At 35.6% G+C, this 25448-nt stretch overlaps 1 protein-coding gene across 1 annotated transcript in view; it reads right to left on the reverse strand.

The window, feature by feature from the left end:
- Positions 1-1102: 1102 nt before the first annotated feature.
- The window catches only part of MGST1 (microsomal glutathione S-transferase 1), a 34846-nt gene continuing 10500 nt past the window's right edge, over positions 1103-25448 (reverse strand). Inside the window, exons 3-4 of the mRNA XM_020994408.2 lie at positions 19927-20021; positions 1103-1701 (exon numbers count right to left, since the gene is read on the reverse strand). Coding sequence (XP_020850067.1) covers positions 1455-1701; positions 19927-20021 — 342 coding nt within the window. The 3' untranslated portion in view covers positions 1103-1454. The remainder of the gene's footprint in view (positions 1702-19926; positions 20022-25448) is intronic.

Consider the following 25448-nt stretch of genomic DNA (forward strand, 5'->3'; position numbering starts at 1 on the left):
TACTTTTTCATTTCTTTCTCTTTTTCTTTACAAAGAGGTGAAAATGGAGCTTCCTTAATCTGAGGATTCTGATGGACTGATCTATTTCTAGCTCTTTTCCCTTCTTTTCTTTCACCCCCAATCATAGTTTTTTGCCTTTCTTTCCTTCCTTCTTCCTTTCTTTTCTTCTCACCCCTTTATAGTCCATTTGTAAGTCTTAGAAATTCTTTTACTTATGACTATTCTCTCTTCTATCTTGTTCTTCCTCTTAACTCCTTTTTTTCCTTTTCCCTGTCTCCTCATATTTCCTTGTTGAGCTAAATTTATTTCTACACCATGCTGTTTGTATGTGATGATGAAAATGTTTGTGTGTGTGTGTGTGTGTGTGTGTGTGAATGAGTCAGTGTTTGTATTTGACTTTCCTTTGACTTGTATATATCTTTGAGGCATGGCATCCCCTCTTCCTGCATATTTATATTCATTTCTTCTTCCTCCTTTCTTCTATAGTGTATTCTTTTATTCCTTCCATTTCCTTCTTAAGTTTATCAAAAGAGAACAAAACCACTTCTCATAGGACCTCTGACTTTCTTATTTAACTTAATGATTCTTAAAGGCATTAAGATTCTGAGAGAACACATTTTTTTCTCCCCCATTAGAATGTAAAGAATTCATCATCATTTAATACCTTCCAATTGAACAAATGTATTTATCTTGATATATTCCTCTTGACTCCTGTGTTTGCATTTCAAAGATTTTCCTTGGTTATGGCCTTTTCTTTAGGAAAACTTCTATTTAATTAAAGGTTTATTTTCCTCTCCCCCAATGATTATATATAGCATTGTAAAATAGATTATTTTGGGTTGTAAGCCTTTTTTTGTGGGGAGAGTGGGGAAATCTTGTATTTAAGGCTCTTCTCTCATTTATGTTACCTTTTCCTAAGTCTTATATTATCTTTATTGTAGTTGCTTGGTACTTTTTTGGCTCTTTAAATTGTTGTTTGTTTGATGTGGAAGCTCTAGATTTTAGTTATGATATTCCTGAGAGTTTTCATTTTGAGGTTTCTTTTAAGGTTATCCTATTTTATTTTTACCACCACAGTATTAAAAAGAAAAACAAGTCAATCCATTGTTTTAGTCCTTTATTGGCATGCATTGGCTTTAAAAGAAATGTAACTAAAATGAAAATCATTACATTGTATATGTAAAAGTTTAAAAAGTTAAAAGTCGTATAATGTATGCAATGCTTTAAATTCATTAATCTGATAAGGGAAAAGAGTAGAAAATGAAGGGCCATTATGGAAAGTCTCCAACAAAAATATTAATCTAGAATCAAAGATACCATTAATGGTGGCATTCAAAATAATTCTCTTCTCCACCATTACCTTTAACTCCAAAGGAAAAATTATCATTTAAGATTAAGAAAAAACAAAATTCTTAGCAAAAGACTAACTTAAAGGTTGAATGTTATGCTGTCTGTTACAAGTATAATTTACTCTTCAACACTCTGTATGCCATTGAAAAAGTAACTATATACCCAGTCGCCCAACTCAACGCACGGTTTGGCTGTGGAAATGGAATCAAATATGCAAATGTGTGGTAGATTCGGGCTGCAACAAAGATTCTGAAGTGCCATAAGGCTGTGGTAAGGTCTGGACTGCTCAGGGAATACAGGAGGCCAATGCAAAAGAATGGCACAATATTTTCAAGGTCATTCCGATGGACTCTATGGAGAGAAAAGAGTAAAGCCTTAAAAAATCATAATCTGGGTGGGGAAAAGATAGCAAGTAGAAAACAACAACTTATCATTCTAGATCTACAACAGTTTATATTGCTACTTTTGGAATCTACAGATTTCAAATAAGGTAATGCTTATTCTTTTCAATTTCATTGAATATTCATATGACTCATAACATCTTATTAACTTTTACTTTCTTTTTTGCAACAATAAATATAAATAATATTAATAACTTTTTAGAAATGTAATAATTTTGAAGAGCCACAAAATAATAATGTAAAATACTATCTATAATTTTTTTCTCTCTAAATTCTTTCCTAAATTCTGCCCTCAGTGATGCATTTTCAGATTTTTCTATCATCAGGGGATAACCTCATTTTATAGAAGTTTATTAAAAGGCTTTGGGGTGATTCATAATCTCTAACTAGAAATTTACAGTGTCTGGTAAATAAAATAGTGCCATATCAAGTAACTCCAAGTAATGGAACATGTATGGCAAGAGGAGATATTTATTGGGGAGATAAAGGCAAAACAATTGCAAATGTATGTTTGCAATTGTTTTGCCTTCATCTCTCCAACTATATTTATATATGGACTAGGGAGGAGGTCACAAGGCCTAGGTAGCTATTGTTTTGTAGTTTGCTTTTTGAAATGCTTAGGATGATTTGAAAGGGACCCTATTGATCCAAGGATATCATAGGAATGTTAGTCTATAACTCAGATAAGTTTAGAAACAGATATGCTAAGCAGCAACAGGATAAAAAGGAATTGGAAAAAAAAACAAATTAAAATGTATATGGCCTTCTTAAACTAAATGGGTAGGTCTGGCTGCAACATTTGCATCACAAAAGAGTTAAAGATGACCTCTGGAGTTATCAAGGTAAAAACCTGGCAACCCTTACCCCAGACCCCATATAGTATTTGAAGAGTTGGTATGGTATGTACTTTGGTTGCAGAAAACCTGGGTTCAAATACCATCTCTGCACTTAACCCCGATTGCCTTACCAAAAATAACCACAATAACAACAACAACAACAATAACAACAACAACAAATACCATCTCTGAAGCTTACTATCTTGGTTACTTTGAACAAGTCACTTAAGCTCCTTGAAACTCAATTTCCTTATCTGTAAAAGAAGGAAGTTGGCCTAGATGGTCCCTGGGGTCTCTTCTAGCTATAAATCCAGAAACTGTTATGTAAAACTAAAAAGATAAAATTAATCTTCATTAAAAGATAACTTCTTCATAGGCAGAAGGTGATAGTCCCACTGTTCCAAGTACTATTTTTTTGGGGGGGAGGGGGAAAAAAACATTAACAAGTCCTAGAGCATCCAGGGGAATAATGTATGGTGTTGAAGAGATTCAAACAATTCCATGTTATCTGTGAAAGATGACTTAGGAGAGGAGTGGTATGATCACTGTCTGTAAATGTAAATATCAGCATAGAATAGTAGAAAGATCACTTAACTTGAGGGAAGAAGATATAAATTCAAGTACCTTGGGCAACCAACAACCCCTATATGTCAGTTTCCTTAACTTAAGTGTCAGAATAAAATTGTCCCTCAATTTTCCACTTGAAAATGTCTATGAGTCCATGAATATATTTGTTAAATTGTTTCATAGAAGAGAGATTACAATTGTTCAGATTGACCTTAGGAAGGTAAATGATTAGGACAGTCTCCCTCCTCACCCCTTCATCAGGAACTGAGACCAACTTTGAAATAAAGTTCAAAATTAAGAAACAGGTGGAAAATGAGAAAGAGCAAAAGAAGAGCCTGATCAAAAAAACTGCTATAGTGAGAAGGAAAATCAAGATATAAACTCAGAAGAAAACAATTAAATCAAAATAGTACAAGCAAAACCTCAAAGAAAAAAAAATGTGAATTAGATGTAAACCCAACAAGAATTCTTGCAAGAGCTTTAAAAAAAATTAAATCAAATAAAAGTGGTAGAAGAAAAATTGGGTAAAGAAATGAGAGCAAATGAAGACAATTATGAAAAGACATTTAATAGCTTGGTAAAAGAGGCACAAAAATTAATGGAAGGGAGATAATTTAAGAATTATGGGACTACTTGAAAGCCATGATCAAAGAAAGAGCCTAGACATCATATTTCAAGAAATTATCAAGTAAAACTATCCCAAATATCCTAGAATATGGAGGTAACATAGAAATTGAAAGAGTCCACAGATCAACACCTGAAAGAAATTGCAAAACAAAAATTCCTAGGAATTTTTTAGCCAAATTCTAGAGCTTCCAGGCAAAAGAAAATACTTTGAACACAAGCCAGAAAAAAAAAAGCAGAGAAATAGCCAGGAAGAAAAACCCATTCAGATATTATGGAGCCATATCCAAGGTTACACAAGATTTAACAGCTACTACATTAAAGGAATGGAGTATTTGGAATACAATATTCTTGAAGGCAAAAGAGCCAGGATTCCTACCAACAATAACCTACCCAGTAAAATTGAGTATAGTCCTTCAAAGGAAAAAAGTGGATATTTAGTGGAAGATGTTCAAGCATTCTTGATGAAAAGAACAGGGCTGAATAGAAAATTTGACTTTCAGATTCAAGATTCATCAGAAGCATAAAAAGGAGAGACATCTTAAGGGACTTAATAAGGTTCAACTGTTTACATTTCTCTATGTGATATATTAACTTCTAAGAAATTTACTTATGGAAATTAGAAGGATTCTACATAGACCAAGGCTGTGGGAGTGTGTGGATTATGTTAGGATGATGTTTAAAAAACTAGATGGAGAAGAAAGAGGGATTCCACAGAAGAACGGGGGAGGGAGAGTAAGAGTGGGGGAAATATATCCCATAAAAGAGGTTCCCTAGGAAGAGTTTTTAATAGTGGAGGAGAAAATGATGGTGAAGCGGGACAACACTAGAAACTCACTCAAACCTAAACTGGTTCAAAGAGGTATACACACACATGCACACACACAATTGACTATAAAAATCTATCTTACCCTACAGGGAAGTAGGAAGGGAAGGGGATAAAAGAAAGGGGAAATAATTAAAGGGAGGGCACATTTAAAAAAAAAGGCAATGGTCAGAAGCAAAACAGACTTTAGAGGAAGAACAGATAAAAAGAAAGACAGAAGGATAAACAGAAGAAAATAAGATAAAGCAACATGCACAGTTAGTAATCAGACCTGTAAATGTGAATGGGATGAACTCACTAATAAAACAGAAGTAGGTAATAGAATGGATTGGAAACCAGAATCCAACAATATATCATTTACAGGAAACATACTAGAAACAGAAACATACATACTTAAAATGGGATGGTTGTGAAGTAGAATCTTTTATGCTTCAGCTGACATAAAAAGGGCAGGGGTAGCAAAATGACCCCCATAAAGCAAAAGCAAAACCTGACCTAATTAAAGAAGATGAGCCAGAAAACATCTTACTAAAAATCACCACAGAAAATGAATTAATGTCAATACTAAACACATATTCACTGAATGGCTTAAAATCTAAATTCTTTTTTTGTGGTTATTGTTGTTTTAGGCAATGGGGTTAAGTGACTTGCCCAGGGTCACACAGCTAGTAAGTATTATGTGTCTGAGGCCAGCTTTGAACTCAGGTCCTCCTGAATCCAGGCCAGTGCTCTATCCACTGTGGCACCTAGCTGTCCCCTAAAATATAAATTCTTAAAGGAAAAGTTAAATGAATAATAGGAGGAAACAGTAAAACCATACCAGTCAAGGTCCTCAACTTTCCCCTCGCAGAACTAAATAAATCTAACCATGAAATAAATAAGAAAAAAGTTAAGGATATGAATAGAATCTTAGAAAAGTTAGATATAAGAAACCTCTGGAGAAACCAAATGGGAATAGAAAGGAGTATACCTTTTCCTCAATTGTATATTGCACCTTCACAAAAAGTGACTATTTATAAGGGCATAAACATTTCAAAACCCAATGCAAAAAAACAGAAATGTTAAATGCACCCTTTTCAGACCATAATGCAATAAAAATTACATTCAGTAAGGGTTGTAGAATCATAGATTAAAAATTAATTATAAATCCTAAAGAATGAGTGAATCAAAGTACAAGTCATAGAAACAATCAATCATTTAATTAAAGAGAATAAAAATAATGAGACAACAAACCAAAATTTGTGAGATGTAGCCAAAACAGTACTTAGGGGGAAATTTATGTCTCCAGATATGTACATTAAAAAAGAAAGAACAGATGAATAATTTGGACATGCAACTAAAAATAAAAACTAGAAAAAGAACAAATTCAAAATCCCCAATTAAATACCAAGATGAAAATTCTGAAAATCAAAGAAGAGATTAATAAAATTAAAAGTTAAAAATTAATAAATAAAAGTAAAAGCTTGTTATATGTAAATAAAAAATAAAATATATAAACCATTTGTTAATTTTATTTTTAAAAAAAAGAAAAAAGAAAACCAAATTATCAGTATCAAAAATGAAAAGGTGAATGCACCACCAGGAAAGATGAAATTAAATAAATTATTAGGAATTATTTTGCCTGATTATATGCCAATAAAATTGACAGTCGAAGTGAATTGGATGAGTTAAAAAAATTTAATAATTCATCTGGGAGAAAAAAGATCAGGAATTTCCATGGAATCAATAAAAAAAAAATGTGAATGAAGGCAGCCTAACAATTCCCAGATTTCAAACTATATTACACAGCATTAATTATTGAAACAATTTGGTACTGGCTAAGAAATGGAGTAGTAGATATATATAATAGATGTGGTACACAATACAGAGTAATAGATGAGGAAAATAGTCGAGTGTTTGATAAACTCAAAGAGCAAAGGTTTTAGGGCAAGGACTCACCACTTGACAAAAAATTACTGGGAAAACTGGAAAGCACTTTGGCAGAAACTAGGCAAAGAACAGCATCTCATACTGTGTACCAAGACAGGTTAAATTGGATAAATGATTTAGACATAAGTAAATTAGAGGAGTATGTAAAAATGTACCTGTCAGGTCTATGAATAAGAGAAGGGCTTATGACCAAGCAAGAGATAGAGAGGATCATGGTAAGTAAAACAAAAAATTTTGATTACATGAAATTAAAAAAAATGCACAAACAAAATTAATGTAATCAAAACTAGCAGGAAAACCAGAAACTGGCAAAAAAAATTACAAAAAGTTTCTTGTTAAAAGCCTCATTTCTCAAATATATGTAGAACAGAGTCAAATTTATAGTATTATGAGTCATTCCCCAATTGATAAATGGTGAAAGAACATGAACAGGCAGCTTTCAGAAGAAATCAAAGCTATCAATAATCACATGAAAAAGTGTTCTAGATCATTAACGATTAGAGAAGTGCAAATTAAAACAATTCTAAGATATCACCTCACACCTATCAGATTGGCTAACATAGCAAAAAAGGAAAAATATCAATGCTGGAGAGGATTTGAAAAAATTGGGACATTAACATACTGTTGGTAGAATTGTGAACTAATCTAACTACTATAGAGAACAATTTGGAACTATTACCAAAGGACTATAAAACTGTGCATACTCTTTAACCTAGCAATACCACTTCTAGGTCTGTATCCCAAAGAGATCAAAGAAAATTGAAAAGGACCTTTTTGTACAAAATAAAAAAATTATAGCAACTCTTTTCGTGGTGAAGAAAAATTGGAAATTGAAGGAATGCCCATCAATTGCAAAATGACTGAACAAGTTGTGGTATATGATTGTGATGGAATACTATTGTGATATAAAAAAATAACCAGGATAATTTCACAAAAACCCCAAAAGACTTACATGAACTTATGCAAAATGAAGGGAGTAGAACCAGGACAACGTTCTACACAGCAACAATATGGTAAGGATGATCAACTGTGAAAGACTTAGCTACTCTTATCAAGACAATGATCTAAGTCAATTCCAAAGGACTCATGATGAAAAATACTATGCATCTCCAGAGAAATAACTAATGAACTCTGAATGCAGATTGAAGAATACTTTTAAAACTTTAAAAAAAATTTCTTGTTTCTATTTGTCTGTGTTTTTCTTATGCAATGTGGCTAATATGGAGATATATTTTCTATGATATCACATGTACAAATACCAAACTGCTTTCATTCTCAATGGGAGCAGAAGAGAGGTAGAGAATTTGGAATTCAAATTTTTTTTAAAAAGAATGTTAAATTTTTTTCACGTAATTGGGAAATATTTAATAAAATAAAAAATATTTTAAAAAAGAAAATAAAACTGTAGACTTTTTAGTTACTGTGGAAAGGAGGGAGGATTTGGCTTTCTGTAGTTTACAATATTTGAGTTTCTACCAATATCATGTAACATCTATGTGAGATGTTACATAATGGTCAATTTGTTCTAAATTCTAGAGGAAAAAGTAGCAGGAAGAATCATTTCTACTTTCAAGATTATAAAAGAATAATTTTTAAAAAATTTTAAGTATGGAAAAGATTCATCAGGGAGGAAGCAAAAGAGGAAGGGTTTAAAAAAGAGGAAAATATCACCAATGATAGGAGATTTAAATAATGAGAAAAAATGTAACAGAATAAATGGCAAAAGAAAGAATATTTCAGGTATATTATAAGCATAAGGCATTTTCTATAAAAAAGAGGAAGCTAGATGGTACTTGGAGGTAGTGTATTTTGTTCTAAAAGATGATAATATCTTCCATAAGTGTCATAAAGTGAGAATTTATGTAATAATAGTCAGTAGAAGAAAAGAACAGTGGTTATTGATTATTCCTTGCTGGGGAGTATGGACTAAACATAAACAACACAAAGATCTGTTGTATTCCTAGGTCATGTATCTATGACATGCCAGAAAGCCTCCTGAGAAAAGTCCAATTCCACAACCACTGACCACTTGTGGTGATTCGTGTCAGACATATGAAATTAGAAAGCATTACTAAGGATTATAAAATTCTCAGTTAAAAAAAACCCTAAAGATCTTAGGTCACAGAGGGTGTTTTCATCACAAATTCAATTGAATGTAGGGAAAGAGAATGGCAGATTTATGAAGGGAACAACTGGGTAAGAAGATAGCATGTGGGGTTGTGATCTGGATGACAATGGCTTAAAATACAGGCATAATGATCTCTTTACAAGGTACAGAGTTATGATTATTAGGAAAATATTATCCTGGAGTATTGTGAAAATAACAAAGAGAATTATAAACTGAAAATGGCAGGAGAAAACTAACCACTTTATTCTGACAAGCCTCATATGTATAAATATTATGACAGATAACAAAGGAAAATATCAAGAAAAGGGACCAATGTTAATAAGAGAAAATATGCAAGAAGATAATCAAAAATAAAACTGATAGCTTCTAGTTGACCATATACAAATAAACATAGAACTCTGCCAGTCAACAATCCTATATCAAGTTCACAATGCCAGATAATTTTTCCAGGTGCTCAGAATACAAAGACAAAAAGGGAAGGACTTTACATCGTATTTGGAGACACATTATGTATATAGATAAGTATGTATGGATAATATACAAAATAAATACAAGGTACTTTGTGGAAGGGTGAGCACTATGAATTAGGGGCTTGAGGGTCATGAAGGATTTCATGTAGATGTTTTGCTTGAGTTGAGTCTTGAAGCAGATAAAAGAAATCTAAGAGGTAGAGGTGAGGAGGGAGTGCATTCCTAGAACAGAGGATAGTGAAAAGTCATGGAGACAGGAGATGAAATGTCACATGTAAGGAATAGGCAAAAAAAAGGCTAGTTTAATTGGGCCATGGAATGTAGGAAGGGGCATAATATACCGGGTTGGAAAGATAGATTAGGTCTATGTCATAAAGAGCTCTAAATTCTCAACATAGGAGTTTATATTTTACCCTAGAGGATAGATAGAGGGAGCCATTGAATATTCTTGAGGGAATTGGGGCGAAGTGACATTAAACATGAACTATAATAATATCACTTTGGCAGCTGTGTGGCAGATTACAGAGGAGAGAGACTTGATGCAGAGAGACTAGAAATAGGAATAGGAAGTTATTGTGATAAACCAGCAGCTCTAGGGCCAGGTGAGAACTGATGAGGGATTGAATTGGGGTGGTCATTTAAGAAGAGAGAAAGAGTGAGATGCAAATACTATTACAGAGACAGAAATGGGGGAGAGGAAGAGACAACTCTAGATATAAAAGATGAGATAGAATAACAAGTCAAGGATAATACCATGGTTGCAAACCTGGGAAACTGGAGTACAGCATCACCTTTAACATAAAAAAAGACTTTAGAAGAGGGATGGGCTTTGAGGGAAAGCTAATGAATCCTGTTTGAGACATGTTGTGTTTGAGATGTTCATGGGATATCACATCTGAAATGCCCAAAATGCAGCTTGATATAAGAATAAAGATCAGGTGAAAGCTGGGGAATATATAGATCTGAGAGGCATCTGCATAAAAAATGACAATTAAACCCATGTGAGCTGATGAAGTAGGTCATCATATGACAGAGTGTAGAAGTTGATCTAAGTACAAGGAAGAAAATGTAACCTTATCATGATTACAGAGACTTAATAAGATAGAACTTAGGGGAATTTGGCAAAAGGAGGCAGAGCGGAACAGAATTACATTTTGAGAATATCTACTCATGAGAAGAAATGTAGGAAGCTTAGTGTAGAAACAAGATAGAGAGTATTTTGGAGGGTCTCAATACTAGTAGAAAAAGGGGTGATATTATTGTAGAGCTACTTTGCTTATAGATCACTTGGAGAGATGTAATTAGATAAGGGTGTGGGGTCCAAAACTGTTCAATCTGCAAGAAAAATCACTAAGGCAGAGCTCTAAGCCAATAGCACTTTATTAAAGGGTCCATGGTCCCCTCTCATGAAGTGGACCTCAAGTCTTTCTCATGATATGAGATGCCTCCTTTCTTCAGGGCTTTACTTTTATAGGGAGAGGCAGAGTAAAATACGAAATCTCATTGGTTGATAAATATCACTGTTGAAGGCCAAAAAATGACGTATGCAGCCAAAAAAATGGTGTTATCAGCAGGTGGATCATGGGTTGGGCAAAGCACAGAACATATCTGCTAACTAAGTGGTGATAAGATGGCCACCTGCTCATGTTGGCCAAGAGAAAATGATCAAGAGGTACAAAAATAAGTTGTAGCACTTTCCATGTTGCATTAGGACATCCAACCCATGCTGGGTTTGGTCATCAGCATTCTTGTGGGTAGGAAAACGAACTTCATAACTGGTAAACAAGTGGTAAACAGTAGATTAAAGTTTGAGGCCTACTATAAGAACCCGTCTTATCTAATTATCCTTATATGATCTATGTAAAATATGTATTAGTACATTTTTATTCTTATACTATTAAATAACTGACTAAATCCATATTACTAGATGAATATATCACTAAAAATTGCTAATAATCATCAGCCCCTTATGGAATCACACTGAACTGTTTAATACTGATTGGAATGGAATAGGGTACAAATGAATCATTTCTCACAAGTGCTTAGGAAAAGGGACCACAAACTACACATCAATGTCTGATACTGTCCTGAACAGATACTCCAACTATCCAGTCTATCTGTCTGTCTCCATTTCTTTGTGTCTCTGTTTCTCTGTCTCTGCCTATCTGTTTCTCTCTGTCTCTTTCTGCCAAAGGAAAAATGGTTGATAATTTTATGAATACTTTTAATGAAAAATTCATCCTTGAAAAGGTAGAAATGACAAGTGGAAGTTATATCTGAGCCCAATTTTGACCAACAAAGAACTACTTGCTGAAATAAAAACAAAACGAACCTTGAAAAAAAAATGAGCATGCCATCTTCCCTGAAAAACTTGCTTCCTGTATCAGCTCTCTTATTTCCATCAATAGCAATACTATTTTAGTCTTTGAGCTTTCAAGCTCATTTTTGATTCTTTCTTTACCTTCAACTCTTATATTTAATCTATCACCACATTCTATTAATTCTTTTATAATGTCATTCACAGACCTCTATTCCTTTCTATTCCTACTACTCTCACCATAATCCAGACATTTACTACCTTACTATTCTAACAATTTCCTATTTTCATTGACTTTAGTTAATCTTAGTCTCAAAATTATCATTCAACCTTTGAAGTTAAGTCTCCATTTATCTATCCATCCATCTATTTTAGAGAGAAGACTAATATTTAGTAACTTCCTCCTCCAATAGAGACCTATGACTTTTCTTTAACTTCTGATCTTAGCTGCCTAGGAAAATAAGAAATAAAGTATGTATTCTTAGTCACATAGCTGGTATATATCAGATGCAGGAATTGAGCTCATATGTGACTTTCTCCCAGACTGTCCCAGTATTCTCCATATCACATTGTCTCTAGTTGATTTCCACATTCTTCCCCCAAACACCCTTTCTCATCTTATTCACCTCTACAAAAACCTCTGACAAAAACCCATTACCTACAAGACAAATTTCAAAATTTTCTCTTACTTTCTGGATATCCCTGCCCCAACCAAAACTTATGTGCAATAGTTTTATCTTTAGTTCAGCCAATTGAGACTACTTATTATTCCACAAATCACCATGATCATTATTGACTACAAGTCTTGGGTTCACATTGTTCCATTTACCTAGAATACCATTTGTCTTTGCATTTATTTGTCCAAAATATCTAAAAGACTAAGTCCTTCATTTTGCTCTTGAATGTCCAACCCAAGGATTGTTTTCACATAATCTCAAAGTTGGAAAAATCTGAGAGGTAATCTAATCTAATTCACTCTTTAATAGTAGTCTTCTCTATAACAGAGGTGACAACTTGTGATCTGAACCAGATTAAAATGTAATTGGGAAATATGTAACAAAATAAATAAAAATACAACATAGGCAATGTTTATTTCTGGTTTTCTAAGTCAATATGCAACCTGTAGGGATCTATTTCTATTTGAGTTTGATATTGCTGCTCTACAGCATTAGAGCCTCTAGCCTCCAAATGAAGACATCAGGTGAACTGGAACCTACTACCTCATCAGATAGCTTATTCCTACTTGTTAAAAAAAAATCTTTTCCATACATAAGTCTTGAATCTGATTATTTGAAACTTTCTTCCATTGTATTCAAACATTGGCACTGACACTTTCTCCTAGTGGGACTTTATGCAAGTCCCAGTTTCCCTGGACCTCAAATTCCTTGTGTGTGAAATTATAAGGTTGAACTAGGCTATATCTGAGGTCCCTTCCAGCTCTAGATTTCTGATTCTATGTTCTTTGGTTTAACTCTTTGGTTTAACATCTCTTGAACCATACTATTTTTTTTAATGTGGTTTTATTAGCGCGTGGCTGCAAGGGGGATGCACACCCAAATCAAGCAGGAACCATAATATTTCTTGATGGTATTTAGTGTCCTCTATTTGCTCATATTTACAGTTTCCTTTCCTTATTTGGGATTTGGTGCTAGGCTATCCTATTTTCCACACCCTTGGCAGAGGGAAAGGTGAAAAGGACAGGCCATTTGATCCTGTGCTAAGTCTGTGCTCAGACAATCAGGTTTCAAGAACTATGAATTGCCCAGGTTCAGAGTTTTGTAGCCATCAGGACCTCCTGAAATATCTTATGTTGGAGCACTGCTGATTTCCACAGCTTCCCACAAGACCTCTCTATCCAAACACTCTGGGCTTTCTAACCCCACTGGAACATAGTGCTTTGGGAGTCTGCAAGCTGAGTGATTTCCCTTTGATTATACTGAAGTGTCTGGCCTTATCTTTGTTCTCAGGTCACTGCTGGAGTACATGTGAGAAAGCTAGACTTCTCTATATCCTATCATACTATTATGTTAAGCAGAAGTCTTCACTATTGACTTTGAATTACATCGTAAAACCATAGATTCTTAAAGTTAGAAATAAACCAAATCCAGCACAACTCAAACCTGAAGTATAAATATCCTTGACAGATGATTATCTAGACTTCTGCTTAAGATGTCTAAAATCAAAGAACTCACAAGTTATTAAAGGTGATTTATTTTTTTTAAATCTGAAACCTTCATCCTTAGTTGTTCTTTTTTTTTATCTGTTGCTGCTAATCCAGGAAAATAAATTTATTAAATCTTCTATCAAACAATCCTTCAGATATTTGCATACAGTTATTATACCTACCTTAGCTCTCTGTTATGTAGGCTGAATGTTCCAAGTCTTTCAACTTATCATCATATAGTATTGTTTCTAGTCCCCTCATTATCCTGGTTACCCTTTCTGGTTACCCTTTCAGAGAAGGTTACCCTTGTCTGGCATCAATCCCGTTAATGTTTTTCCTAAAATGTGATACTCATCATAAACTGAATAAAATAATGTGATCAAACCAGGGTAGAGAAGAATGGGACTTTTATCTCTTTCACTTTGGATACTATACTTCTTTTAATTCAAATTCAAATCATATAGTTTCATAAGTGACACATGAGATTTTTGATCTGTACTGCACTTGAACTCCACCAAAACTACTTCTCTGAATGTTCCTACAACTCAAACACTCCCCTTGACATGTCACCACATAATGCTTGACATTATTGCTTAACTGTCTCCTGTGTGTCTTTTCCCTCTAACGAGATTTTAAATTCCTAGATAGTAAGGATTGTGCTTTATGTTTTTTATGTATTCCCCTTAGTATCAACACAATCATTTGGACTTGGTTGGTGTCCAATAAATACTTGTTGAATGAATAAGTGAATTCTATAATTAGGTGGCTTTAAATTTGAAATACAGCATTATATAAATGACTTCCAAAATGGTTTTCCAAAAGGAAGTAGTTAATCAGGGCTTTGTAATAGTATAAGTTCAAATGCCCAGTCTGTTCTAGTATCCTGCTGTGTTGTGTTTGTGGGGCGGGGGAATTGTGTGTATGTCTACACTTCCAAGAGACACAATTTCAGAAAGATGGTGGAAGAAGGATTGAGGAGGTAACTATAAAGGGCAATTACCTGCTGTTGTGCCCATCTCTCTGGCAGAATTTGTAAAAGATGAGACACAATACTTTGTCACTGACCCTCTCTTGGGCTTCTAGGTTTCCTGAGGTCTAGGTACTTAAGTATCAAATAGCAGGGTTTGTCTGGTTTATGGTACATAAGCAGGAGCATCGAGACAATATGAGGTGACTAAAGTAGGAGGTCCACTCCCTTCTGACTTTTCATCCCTCAAACGCTATTCTTCAAATTACCTTTGGGTATCTATGTTCTCATGGTAAAATGAGTGTCAAGGTGGTAAAAATGGAACAGGACATTTGGAATTCAAATGTTAAAAGGAAGGGCTGGGGACGGCCACTTAAGAATCTGATACTTCTAATGCGTTACTTTTGTTTGCACTGTAGTAAATGCACTTAGTTTATCTGGCAAGTGACATTGTTGGCACTTGATAAATGGCCCTTGAGTGAATGAATGGATGTTCAGTTCAAAGGCAGGGGGAACAGTTTAAGCTTTGGGGGCCACCTGGTGGTTTAAATAGGAATAGCATCATTAACATAATTCCCAAGGTCCCCTTCCCTAACTGTGTATGCTGTCCACATAGTACCAAAAATGTTTCTTGTCTAAATCTAGTCTTAGACCCAGACCCTCTTTATTTCTACAATACCAAAAGCAGATTTCTCACCATCAGAAAGCATTATGCATATAACCAGAAGGCTCTTCACTTATTACCTCTTCAACTAACATGGAAACCAATTGCATCAACTCTGTGTGTGTATGTGTGTGTGTGTATGTGTGTGTGTTGAATATTCACTCAAGTAGGTGATCAGCTGGAATCCTGTCTCTTCTATCAGGAAGACACATAATGGACTTCAAATTCCCGTGGAAGTAGAATGATGATAGTGAGAAATATTTATAATATGTGACTATTATAACATCATCAGTGTCAATTACTTCAGCTTAGAGAGAAAGAAAGCAGTAGATCTGCTAGACAGTTACACAAAGCTGTGGCTATAGGAGAACAATTTTCTCCTTATTTTGTGCATAAATTAATCTTTAGGAGAGAGAAGATAATAAGGAGAGGGGCAGAGGTATTTTGCTCCTGCAGGTGTTCAATTCAGTTTTAAAAAATATTTTACACCTAAAATGCACAAAAATTTAAAACAGTAAAAGATAGAGAATAGGAACGGACCTTCTGAAAACAAAGCAGATTTTCAAGGTCCATGGAAGGATAAAAAAGAGATTTATAGATATCAACCAAGACTGGGAACATCTGTTATTGGTCCAAGAAAGAAAAGACATGCCATGGTGGTAGGTAATACTTGGCCAAGAGGTAGAAATGCACATAATCATATATTTAATGGTTGAAATTATTTGCCTTCACTAGATGTCTTCGAGCAAAAATATATGATGTTTTGTCAGCTATGCAATAAAATGGATTCCTGTTCAGGTATTATGGGCTATACTAGATGGTTAGGTCCCATTCAAATCTGAGATTCTGTGACCTAGGGGGTCTAGTGAACTGCAGACTCAATGAGTCAGCACTGGGATTTGGCAACCAGAAGAGTTAATATAATCCCAAGCAAAATTAATAGAAATATGGTGTTGAAAGGGAGGTGGTGGTTTGGTTATAACCCTCTGCCCTAGGCATACTACACGCAATACTATATACGTTTCTGGGTGCCACATTTTAGAAGGGAAATTGACAAGATATAACATATCCACAGGAGGCTGGTGAGGGAATTGAAACCCTTCCACATAAAGATGCTAGTTATCATCAAATATTTGAAGAATAGTTTATGGAAGAGGAACAACCTATTTTTCTTAGTCCCAGAGGAAGGACCTAGGGATAAGAAGCAGAAGTGACAACAAAATAGATGTCAGATCATCACATGGAACTGAAAAAGCTTAAGTAGCTGCTGGTCATATATATGTAATAAAAACAGGAAGGTGACTATGTTGGGGAAAACTTACAACTTTTCCCCCTGGATTTAACTTTTTCTCTATGACTTCATTTTTTCCACCCACCCACTGGTATCCATAGACAGGCAGAATTGGCTTTGGAACTGTGAGACTAGGGGACCATGGAACCCTAAGAGACTTAAAAGTTTTGTCAGGAGACCAGAGTCTAGAGAAGAGGTTGATTAAATAGTCAAGACAAATGGGGAAGCATTAAGAATGCTTGACCTAAGCTAAAGTGAGGTCTCCAGAGGGGGAAATACAAAACAGTGACCAAGAATTTTTCCTTAAATGAAAAATAAAAAAAAATTAAGACCAAAGGCATTAGACAGACAGCATAGAGAACTTCTGTTGTATGTTCTGCTGAGCTTTACAGCCAAGACTGAAAAAAAAGACAAGCCTGACCTGAAGGGGGAAAGGTGGGAAAGGCTTTGAATTTTGTTCCCCCTCTTATGAGGAGATTCATTTGGCCTATGAATGAGTAGAAGGGCTGCTGACCTAAAAGAGCTCTGAAGCTGTGGAGCTTTACACCAAACCCGGATGGCAAAGCCCATTCTATTTAAGAGAAGGACAGAACACTAGAGCCCCAAATGAAGCCAGAAGCTGGAAGCAGAGAAAATCTCCACAAACAACCATGCTTGGAATTAGTGAAGAGACATCCTTTACTTCCAGGCACAGACTACATGTCCAGCAGAGACAAAGTCTATTTTACGGACAAAGACTATTTTATGGAAAAATTACACAGGGCAAGCATTCACATGGTGGCCAGAAGAAGTGATACACGGACACTCTCAAGGTCTCTCTTAAGAACTTTGGAATTGATTGTATGACACAGGAGATACTGGCACAGTACTTCTCAGTATGGTGTACTCTTGTTAGAGAACATGTTGAGCTCTATTAGCAAAGCAGAATTGAAGTAGTTCAAAAGAAACACGAGATGGGCAAATTTAGAGAATCCACCTCAAATGTTCACATGGGCCATTTGTGCTTGACCTGTGGTTAGAACATCCTGAATTTATATAGGTACGATCAGCCACAGTCAAACATACTGTAACTTGCCTCTCACATAATGATGTCATTTTGGTCCTCAAGCAACCAACATGTCCCACAGAGACAAAGTATATGGTGGAGACCAGAAGGATATATACCCCGTGGAGTGGTACTTTGACTTCACCAGAATTTAGTGCAGGGCCTGCAGCCTCAAAGACTGAGGTATGAATTATTTCTATGGATGTGGACCCTGGCCACATTTTCTCAATATGTTCCCCCTGGCTATGTGTTCCCAAAATGTATCTGTGTGTCCTCCCACACTATGCCTGGGTGACATATGTTTTCTAGATGTTTGACCTATCTATATGTGTACCTTCCACACACGTGCTCTGGCACACAAGTTCACTATGTTTGCACTGCCATGTCTGATCTGTGCATGTGTCCACTCTTCTCACCAATGGCATGGTAGGGTAGTGTGCCCTATATGTGTAGGGAAAATGTGTTTTTTCTCCTTTATTGACATTTTATTATATATTTTCATTTCAAATGTGTCCTATGGATGACTAATAAAAGGGAATATATAGATAGGGGCTCACAAGTTGATATTTAGAAGAAATATATACAACTATTTTCTATCTTAATTATTCTCTACAAGAGCAAAAGGTTTTCATTATTTTAATGAATGTACATCTTAAAAGTTCAAATATATAAATAAAACAGCCACATTAAATTCTGAATGTATCTCAGCCACTTTCATAAATGGGTATGTATTAGAAGATATAAAAGATGGAACAGGGGGAAGAGCAGAAAAAGATAAGACTGACGTTTTGCAACACTTCTTAAACTGTGGGTCACGACTCTGGGTTGTGACGCTAAAGTTTAAGAAGCCCTGCCCTAAAGAATAAGAAGTTAGGATGTATCCTTAACATTGCAATCTGGATTTTAAAATTATATTTTACATGCATTTAAATGTAAAGATTGAAGCCCTTCAAATAAGATGCGGTATGTTTTAAAAATAAGTATATTAATTATATTTTTGAATGATTAGAGAACCCTTCCAAAGCCACATAAGTAATTGCTATCAGTTTTAAGCTTGTACTGAATTACATAACCAGAGGAGGAGCAGGGGAAGAGTGCACCTTATTTACTCAAATATTAAGACACTGAATGTGGCAAAATTAGATAGTTCTAAATCTCAAGAAAAAGTTTCTAAATAGATTCCCTTTCGGTTTATGAACTGTGGGGGGAAAAACAACAACTCTATTCTCCATCTCCTTGCAATAGGTTGTATTTTCACTTTCAGAAAATGAAAAGGAAGCAGTCTAGAGAAGCTGACTACATTTTTCTGAATCTGGCTTCCTTTCCATTGTCTTTCATATTTTCCCTATGAAAACTAGTGCCTTAAAACCTTCCAGAGAACACCTCTGAAAATTTTGCTGAAATATATACTAAACGTCAGCATAGTACAGTATGGAGATTATGGAAAGGTACATGATGGGCATGAGTAGGCTACAACACATTACCAGCCAAGAATCCTATAAGAGAAATGGTATAAAGGATATTATCAGAGAGATGCTTGCTACCTGTATGACCTTGGACAAGTCCACTAACCTCCCAAGGTCTCACTTTCTTCATCCATGTGATCAGAAGGTTTTACTATATGTCCTCTGACATCCCCTCAATCGCTACATCTATATTCTACAAGCCTATGTATTACTGGATTACAGCTAGGTGGCAAAGTGGATAGAGTGGCAGGACTGGAGTTAGGAAGACCTGAGTTCAAATCTGCCTCAGACACTTACTAGCTGTGTGACCCTAAGCAAGTCACTTAAACCTACTTGCACCAGTTTCCTCATCTGTAAAATGAGTTGGAGAAGGAAATGGCAAACCACTCCAGTATCTCTTCCAAGAAATCCACAAATGGAGTCACAAAGAGTTGAACATGACTGAAGCAATTAAACAAGAATAATTACTGGATTAAAAGGTAGGGGGATTGTATGGCAATAGTGAGCAACAGTGGTTGATATGGAGTCTGTGTTCCAATGATAGGCACACATTATCAAGAGAACTAGGGGAAGGCCCCAAACATTTTGGGTGCATTCTCCATGGAAGGTTTACAGAAGATCAAAGAAAGAGTGGCACAAAATGAAACAGCATTATTGGGGTGGGGTGAATGGATAGTGTATCCACAGCAATGAAATAAAAGATTCATCACATTTACCAAAATATGGAGACTTTTGGGTTTCGGACACTATCATTACCTACTTTGAATTAACAGCCTTAAAGTAGGTGATGTACAACCTCTAGGCCACAAAGCCTTGTGGGATTCCAATTACTATCCCAGTATTTTCACAACAGCAACAGTTTTTAAGAGATATTAACTTACCTGAGCACACGTTCAACTCTGTCATCTTTCTTAAGAAACTTCTTAATATTCTCATCTTTGCTAGAGACTGGAGCATCTTCTGGGTTGTCAAAAGCCTATTTCAAATACACACATAAACACATACAATGTCAAACATGAAGAAATATTTAATTAAAATGGGAATTTTATTCACTATGCAAAATAAAGCAACATCACATGAGATGAAAAAGGTCAGTGCCACAAATATAAATTCATAAGAAAAGGTTTAAATAACAAAAACAAGCAAACAAAAAGTGTTTAAAAGGATGCAAAAAGTTAAAGATAATGTCAGTTTTAGAGACCTCATAGCTTACATATAATAATTTATTATATGCATTAGGCAAAACTTAAGGTTAAGCAATTCAGTGAAAATTGAATCTAATTTCCATATATCTCAAATGAAATTTTGTTGTTGTTCAGTCATGTCCAACTCTTCGTGATGCTCTTTGGGGTTTTCTTGGCAAAGATAATTTGCCATCTCCTTTTCCAGCTCATTTTACATATGAGGAAACTGAGGCAAAGAGGGTTAAGTGATTTGCCCAGGGTCACATAGCTAGTAAGCATCTGAGGCAGGATTTGAACTCAGCTCATCCTAACTCTAGGCCCACTGATCTATCCACTGTGACACAGAGCAATTATACAATGCTCTTCCCTGGATGTACAGAGTTGCTGCATGAAATGATTTTCCCTATTCCTTGAAATTTGAGAGCAAACAAAAATTTCAATAGACATTGACTAATTATCTACTATGTGAAAGGCATTGTGTTAGGCGCTGGGAATCCCATGGGGTTGGAGGAGGGTAGACAAGTAGTCTCAACCCTCATGGAGTTTATATTCTAGTAAGGAATAAAGTATATACATAGATGGGGGGGAGAGAGAGAGAGAGAGAGAGAGAGAGTGAAGGATGGGGATAATAGTAATGGAGACATCAAAGGACAATAGAAAAATTTAAGGAGAAAGGAAGGATATGATGAACTAATGGGATGAGAGAAGACTTTACAGAAGAGATGGAATATAAACTGAATGTTGAAGGAAGAGAATGATTATGAAAGGTGGAAATGAAGAGGCAGCATTTTCCAAACAGAGGTGAAGGCCTACGTGAGTGCATGGAAACAAGAGATGAAATGCAGGTTCTGGGAACAGCTAGAATACTGCTGAAATGTGGAGTTTATGATAGGGAATAATAGAAAATAAGGCTGGAAAGTTAGATTGGAACCAGGTTATGGAAGACCAGTTTCCTGATTTATAAAATATTTGGACTGAATTCTAGTACCTTCTCTGTTAATTATTTCCTACTTATCCTATGTATGGCATGCCTTGTATATATTTGTTTCCATATTGTCTCCCCCATTAGTGCCTTGATGGTGTGGTATATCTTTTACCTCCTTTGCATCCCTAGTGCTTACCACAGTGCTTGACACATAGTAGGTATTTAATATTTATTGATTCTTCCTTGATGAGATGGCTTCTGAAATACTTTCTATCCTAAATCCTAGATCTATATTCCTATAAACCTAAGACTCTGTTACCTGTCTTGACTTCTATATTGGCCTATTGACTCATACTGAACTCACAGACCTCTGTTTTTGTCTTTTGGTACAAACTATTTTCTACCCATTTCAAATATCTCTTGCACTGAGTGCTAAACTATTAAGTTTATATTTTACCTTAGAGACTGCTTGAGGGAGTCACAGATAATCTGTCAGCAAAGGAGTGACATTGGTCAGCCCTCATGCTTTAAGGAAATTATTTTGGCAGCTATATGAAGAATGAATTGAAGAAGGGAGAGAGGAGAGGCAGGTAGAGGAACAAGAGGTCCTGCTGAAAGGTAATGAGATCTGAAAAAGTGGTCCTTTGAGTATGCAATTAAGATGACTTGTTAAGTTAATTAGATTATATCAAGTGAGGGACAAGGAAGCATCAAGGATGACTCTAAGGTTGTGGAAATTTATAACTGAGAAGATGGTGGTACTCTCACAAGACACAATAGGGAAATTTGGAGGTTGAATACATTTGGGAGCTAAGGGAGGGGAAGAGAGAAATTCAATTTTGCCGTGTTCACAGAATGACAGAACCTCAGAATTGGAAGGGACTAGCAAGCTAGTTCATCTAGTTTAACCTACACACGAAAAATTATCTCATCCCCAGATTTACTTGACAAATATGCTTCTCTGCACATTCTACTTACTGCTTATAGTTCTGACCTCTGGGACTAAGCAAAACAAGTCTAATCGATCTCTCACATGGTAGCTCTTCAAATACTTGAAGACAAGTAGCAATCTCTTCCTGGTCCACCCCAACCCATTCTTCTCATATCTGTGCTAAACTTTCTCAATTTATCTAAGCAATCTTCATATGGCATGATTTTGGGGCCCTTCACCCTGATCTTCCTTCTTTGGATGAGTTTCAGCTTCCAATGTTTTTCCTAAAATATGATGTTTAGAGCTAAATATAAAGAGACTGAAGTGAGCTAGATGTGTATGGACAGAGAATAATGGTATAAACACCTCCCTGAGCCTAGATGATGTCTTTCTCAATGCAGTCTAATATTATATTTGCTTTCTTGGCTGCCACATTATACTGTTAACTCATATTGAGTTGAGAATCTATAAAAACCAGCAGATCTTTTTTTAGACAATCACATCTGACCACCCTGTCATCATCCTTCACTTGTTAGGTTGATGCTTGAACCCAATTATAATGCCTTACATTCATCCATCAACATTTGATCTCATTTGTTCTTCTGACCCTAATCCTCACCTAAGAACAGCTGTGAATGTACATCCATCATCTTTCCCTGGAGGACAAGCAGGTGCTTCATCCTCAAAAATCTCTGCTCCCTCTTCTTCAGTAAGAGCCCCAGAGCTGTAACTTAGTTCCAAGTTGTTCAGTTGCTTTTTCTTCCCTTTCTTTTCCAAGGTACATTCTTCTACCCTCCAACTCATTGAAGCATGTCAGGATTACCTTCAACTTCTTCATATCATTTCTTATCACACTGAAACCCTTCTTTGTGTACATGTATGCAACACTTAATTCTCCTTGAAAACTTGGAGCTGTTTCAAGTTCTTCCAGGGCATAAAGCCATTCTTTGAGCCTCTTTTACATTTTCTTCTGAGAGGAATAGCAGCTTATACTGAGAGTAAATAGCAATTACTTGGCTATGACAGAGATGTACCCTAGACGTACACAGCTTCTCCAGTGAAAAACTTTTCCCTACTTTGCATACATTCTCAAATTAACATCCTCAGTCCTTTGTTAACCTAGTTAAGACCTAGTAGTTCTTGTGACCTCATTCTCCTCCAGGCTGTACTTCAGATCTTTTCTACCATGATCTTTGATCTAAATCCTCACTCCGGCCCTGGAATTCAGAAGTACATGTGTATCAATGTATAGGTGCATGTACGTATGTATGTATGTGCATATATGTATTATATGCATTGTATTATGTGTGGACATAGGCCAAACCCATGCTTTCATAAATATGGGAAACTCCCAGAAAGAGTATGTCCATGTCTACATCCATATATGTGTGCATGTGTGTGTGTGTGTATGTGTGTACGTGTGTATATATATATATATATATATATATATATATATATATATATATATATATATATTCTTATGTTCATAAGAACAGGCATACACACATACACACACACACACACACACACACACACACACACACACACACACACAGCTCTTCTCAGTAACTCCATATAAGGAGGGCACCCAGGCCAGCCATCTCTGATTTCTCTCTAGGCTAAACTCCAGACTTCCTCTACTATGCTCAGGCCAGGTACCTTTTTTCTACCCCCAAGTCCCACTCATTTTCAGCTTCCTTTTTTGTGTTATCTTCTTCCACTAGAATGAAAACTCCTTGAGGACAAAGACTATCTTTCTAGTTTTGTTTTCCCAGTGCTTAGCACAGTGCCTAGCACATAGTAGGTACTCAATAGATGACTAATGTCTGACCAATTTTCCTGAATGATTTTCTTCCTCTTGCTAGCTCCTTTTTGCTGTAGTAGTGCCTTGGCAGCCATAGTCAATTCCTTTTCATTGACTCACTATTTTCTTTCACCTGTTTGTCTAGTTTCTCTTTCTTTCATTCCTTATCTTCAAGGTCTTTCTCCTTTTCTTCCTTCATTCAAATACTGCTCCTTTTTTCTCTCCTTCTTAACTACTACTTAACTCTTTCTATAATATATTCTTACATACAGTTATACATATAAATATATACATACATATATATGTATATAAATATTCATAATGGGTATGCATTGCATCCAAGTTAGCAGATACAACAGCTGACTAAGAGAAGAGGCCTAGAGTTACAGGATATAAGATAATTGCAGTACAAGGGTAGAGGGCCCAGGAGAAAGGAAAGAGCATGATAAGGAAGACAGCACCCTCCAAAAAGAAACTGTTCCTATTTTACCATTTCCCAAGAAGCATCTCTAATAAAGGATACTATAAACAAAAAAGCATTTATTCTCTACTTCTTCATAAGATAATAGAAAATGCCACCTGTGTATATGGTTTGTGCTACATAATAATGTTAGTTCCACTAAAAAGAAAAACACAGAAGAGTCTAGGCTGGTCTAGAAATCAAACAATTTGCTCAGATCACAGGAAGATCTGAACAGTATAATGGAAAAAAGCACTATATTTGGCATCATAGTACCATACCACAGATTTAGAGCTAAAAGACACTTCAGAGGTCATCTAGTCGTTACCCATGTAGGAAGTCAAGGATTCAGGATTCACACTGAAATCCTCTTACTCAAAATTCAGTAGCCTCTCCACTGCAGCATGGATCAGAAGACCTGGAGTCAAATCCTAGTGTTGATGTCTAATACTGATATTTAATAGGCTTTAGTAAACCACTTGCAGCAAAGAGGGTCAAGCACCAGAGGTAGAGGAACCAGTAGACTAAAGCAGCCACCATACTGCCTATGAGATTTGGAGCAATCACTTATAACCTTGATGGGTCTCAGTCTCCCTATCTGTACAATGAGAGGGTTAGATTGGATGATCTCTAGCCAACCCCTCAAATTCATGTTCATGCCAATGACACCAATAGCTGACTGAAAACAACTCTTTTTTTTTCTAATCTCGAATTTGCTAAACTTGGCTCTTGAATCACAATATTCTTGCTTGCTAAACTGGATATTCCCAGGGCTGAGAGCTCTGTGCTGCATGACAAAAGGTGAGAGCTACAGTGAAGATGGTTGAGGGGGTGGGTGGAAGAAGCATTTCTAATAAAATTTACAAGTTTCAGGAACAGAGCACTAGTTCTATAACTATATCAGATCCAGCTGTATAAAAATGACTGCCTCATAATTAGGGTGGGAATATATTCCATTTGTGACATTAAACAAAAAACTACTGGGCTAAGAAAAGTAACTGAAGATCATTATTTCAAGAAACTCAGGATTTGAAAGTAGGAAAAGGGAAAAAAATCACTTTTGATATCTTCATATTTTAATGTGCATTTCAATTGGTTC

This window comes from Phascolarctos cinereus, unplaced genomic scaffold (genome assembly GCF_003287225.1).
Source record: "Phascolarctos cinereus isolate Bilbo 61053 unplaced genomic scaffold, phaCin_HiC Scaffold_1;HRSCAF=81, whole genome shotgun sequence".
Lineage (NCBI taxonomy): Eukaryota > Metazoa > Chordata > Mammalia > Diprotodontia > Phascolarctidae > Phascolarctos > Phascolarctos cinereus.